The sequence below is a fragment of the Humulus lupulus genome, chromosome X (assembly GCF_963169125.1).
Source record: "Humulus lupulus chromosome X, drHumLupu1.1, whole genome shotgun sequence".
Taxonomy (NCBI): domain Eukaryota; kingdom Viridiplantae; phylum Streptophyta; class Magnoliopsida; order Rosales; family Cannabaceae; genus Humulus; species Humulus lupulus.
The window spans coordinates 83,528,149-83,531,402 of NC_084802.1; the positions used below are offsets into that span (position 1 = coordinate 83,528,149).

Consider the following 3,254-nt stretch of genomic DNA (forward strand, 5'->3'; position numbering starts at 1 on the left):
TAAATATCGTTTTGAAGTATTAATTAAATATATTAACTGATGATCATATACAAATAGATCTTAATCCTAAAGTTACTGTGAACTTCTGTTTATGTTATATGAGTTCTTTGATTCACTCGTTAGGGTTTGTCAGAATGATCAGGCTAGAAACTTTTGTCTTGGGAACTCATTAATGTAAATGGCTAGGGGCATAGTATACAAATAAGGAATCTATACCTTCTCGTAAGAGATTGAATAATGGTTCTCTTAAGGGTTGACTTTTGGGACTGAAAGGTTATTGAGCTCAAATTCATAATTTAATTATGAATTAACCTTCAATAGTAAAGTCAATGGTACTTAAGGAAACAAGATATAATTAAAAGGGTGAAGCAGTAATTTTATTCCCTTATAATTATGAACCATTATTAGAGGGTTAATTTGTATGTAATAATTATATCAATGGACGCTTTATTGTTATAAATTACTCAGTAAATGAGATGTCTATAATTATAAGAGTGTAGTCTCATATTTCTAGTGGAGTAATCATGAGATTAATAAATTAAGATTATTTCATTAAGGAATTTAATTAATAATCGCAAATTTATTGGACTTTGGAATTATAGGTCCATAGGTCCCCACAGTGGCTCTATCAACACTATTCAAGGCAAGAGCTGATATAAAGGGTAAAATGATAAAAATACACATTTAAGAAGAAATTTGTTCTTTGAGCCAAATATGGAATTATGTGATAATAGTGAGTAGTTAATTAATTACAAAATGACTGACTCTCTCTCTCAGCATCTGCTTGAGCTATGGCAAGGAGAAAGACGAAGCCAAGGAATGTAACGACACCAGTGACTAGAGGTACCACAAAACGAGGATCGAATTCATCTGACAAGGTAATTAAGACAAAAGCAATGGATGAGATTCTGGGAGTGGAAGCAATCGAGTTTGCTGAAGATGACAAGATTTATGAGGATGGTGCGATTGAAGATGGATCTGATCTACCTTCGGTTTGTTCACCACAAGGCTTGCGACAATAGAGTGATAGTTATTTGGAAGCTATGAAGCGGTGTGAATTGCAAATCAGATCAAGAAACCCTGCTTCTCCCCCAATTCTTTGGTCTGGGCACGTGCAACAAAATTTAAGCAATAAATATGTGGAATTAGGGGGTGGGGGTTCGAAGGTATCAGATGGGGTCAAAATCGAATTGGATGATATTGAAGATGAATTGCCTACTGGAATTCGGCTTTGGTTTGTTATGTGTTAGGGTCAAATCCTTCTCTAAGTGTCTTTGAAGGATTTGCTAGGAGGGTTTCGAAAGACAAGGCAGTTGACAAAATTGGAGTTCTGGCACAAGGAGTGTTCATCATTCGATTTGAGGCTCAAAGCACTAGAGACAATATATTGAATGGAGGCTATATGTTCTTTGATAGGAAACCAGTTGTGATGAAGCCCTGGGATGCCTATACTGATTTCAAGAAAAAAGAGTTGAGCTCAGTACCTATCTGGCTTCAACTTCATGGATTAGATATAAAGTGCTGGGGGGAAAAAGCTTTGTTTAAAATTCTGGGGCAGGTGGGGATTCTTTGATGTTGGACTCGTTTACTAAGAACAAATAAAGGTTGATTTATCCTAGGGTGATGGTGGAAGTGCAGTTAAATCAAGTGTTTCCCGAAATGATTTCACTTACAAATGAATTACATCAAGAAATTCATCTCACAGTGCATTATGAATGGCTTCCTATCACTTGTGGGAAATGTTCGGGCATGGGACATTCATCTGATATATGTAGAAAGGAAGAAGAAGTTAGACAAAAGTGGGTGGTCAAAATGAAAGAAGCAGGGGCGGTACCCTTGGAGGACTCTAAAAAGAAAGACAATGAAGGTTTTATACCAGTTACAAAGGGCAGGAAAGTGATACCAGAGGTGACCAAGGCAACCAATTTGCTTAACAGTTTTCAGATTTTAGAGGAAATGGGAGATTGCTCGGCTAGACAAGTAGATATTACACAACAGGGAGGGGGAGATCCTCCCCTAGGAAATGGATAGGATTATCAACTAGAATGTCAGGGGGATCAACAAAAGCCACAAACAGGAAGAGGTCAAGAAGTTTTTATTTTCTATGAAGGTGGGTTTAGTTGGTCTCCTTGAAACTAAAATACAGGCTCATAATTTGGGGTCTGTATATGTTAATATGTTTGCGGGTCGGTGTTTCTCAACAAATAATGCATGGCATAAAGGAGGTCGAATTATGGTGAGTTGGAATCCGGGAATGTTTACTGTTAATGTTCTGAACTGTACTAGTCAATTAATGCATCTAGATGTTACTTCATTGGCTGGTAAGGAGCAGTTTTTGGTTACATATGTATATGAAATGAATGACGAACAAGGAAGAGATATTCTGTGGACAGATTTAAAGGACATTGCAGACAAGGTTATTGGTCCATGGCTTCTCCTAGGAGACTTTAATGATATCCTAAGTGTTGAAGAGAGGATAGGTGGAAATATGAGGCAAAGATGTTCTAGGGCATTTAAGACTTGTGTGGATTATTGTAAGGTGGAAGATGTCAAGTCCATAGGTTCTTTTTTTATTTGGATTAATAAACAAGGTCTAGATACTCGGGTTTACTCTAAAATAGATAGAGTACTAGCAAATCAGCAGTGGTTAGGTAAATTTCCGACTGCAGAGGTTGTTTTTATGTCTGAAGGTGCCTTTGATCATTGCCCTGCTGTTCTTTCAGTATACCAGGATGTTCCAGAAGGGAAGAAAGCATTTAGATATTTTTGAATGTCGCAAAAAGTTCCAGATTTTTAGAAAAGGTTGGAAAGGAAGTGGTTGATCAAGGATGGTGGTGCACCAATGTATCAGCTTGTTCAGAAATTAAAAAGAGTAAAGCAATTATTAAGGGAGATTAACAAAAGTGAGTTTAGGGACATTCAAGCACTTTATGCTCATAGTTATCAAGTACTACTTGCCAGCCAAGCAGATTTAATTCAGAAACCACTTGATCCTGATTTCATCTCTAAGGAAAAAGAGGCCCAAGCAATATATGAAGACATAATGGCCAATTATCTTTCATTCTTACAACAGAAAGCTAAGATACATTGGGTGAAGAATGGTGATGATAACACTTCTTTTTTTCACAACAGTATTAGACATCAAAGGAATGTGAACAAGATTTATTCAATCGAGGATATGAATGGTGTTTGGGTAGATAAACAGATTCAAGTGATTATTGCTTTTTTGAAGTTTTATTACGACCTCTTTGGAT

The 3,254-nt window shown here is 36.6% G+C and overlaps 1 protein-coding gene across 1 annotated transcript; it reads left to right on the forward strand.

Annotated features, from left to right (window-relative positions):
- Positions 1-1,043: 1,043 nt before the first annotated feature.
- Positions 1,044-2,770, forward strand: LOC133805997 (uncharacterized). The gene is made up of 4 exons (XM_062244135.1): positions 1,044-1,234; positions 1,291-1,518; positions 1,620-1,980; positions 2,147-2,770. Exons 1-4 carry the CDS (start codon positions 1,044-1,046, stop codon positions 2,768-2,770), a joined length of 1,404 nt encoding a protein of 467 aa, XP_062100119.1.
- The last annotated feature ends 484 nt before the right edge of the window (positions 2,771-3,254 follow it).

What these genes read in the sequence shown, in the direction of transcription:
- LOC133805997 (XM_062244135.1), top strand. Translation starts at nt 1,044, where the DNA reads ATGAAGCGGTGTGAATTGCAAATCAGATCAAGAAACCCTGCTTCTCCC. An exon ending in CTTCATGGATTAGATATAAA is followed by an intron (nt 1,519 to 1,619) that starts GTGCTGGGGGGA and finishes GATTTATCCTAG; the next exon opens with GGTGATGGTGGAAGTGCAGT. An exon ending in GAGATTGCTCGGCTAGACAA is followed by an intron (nt 1,981 to 2,146) that starts GTAGATATTACA and finishes ACTAAAATACAG; the next exon opens with GCTCATAATTTGGGGTCTGT.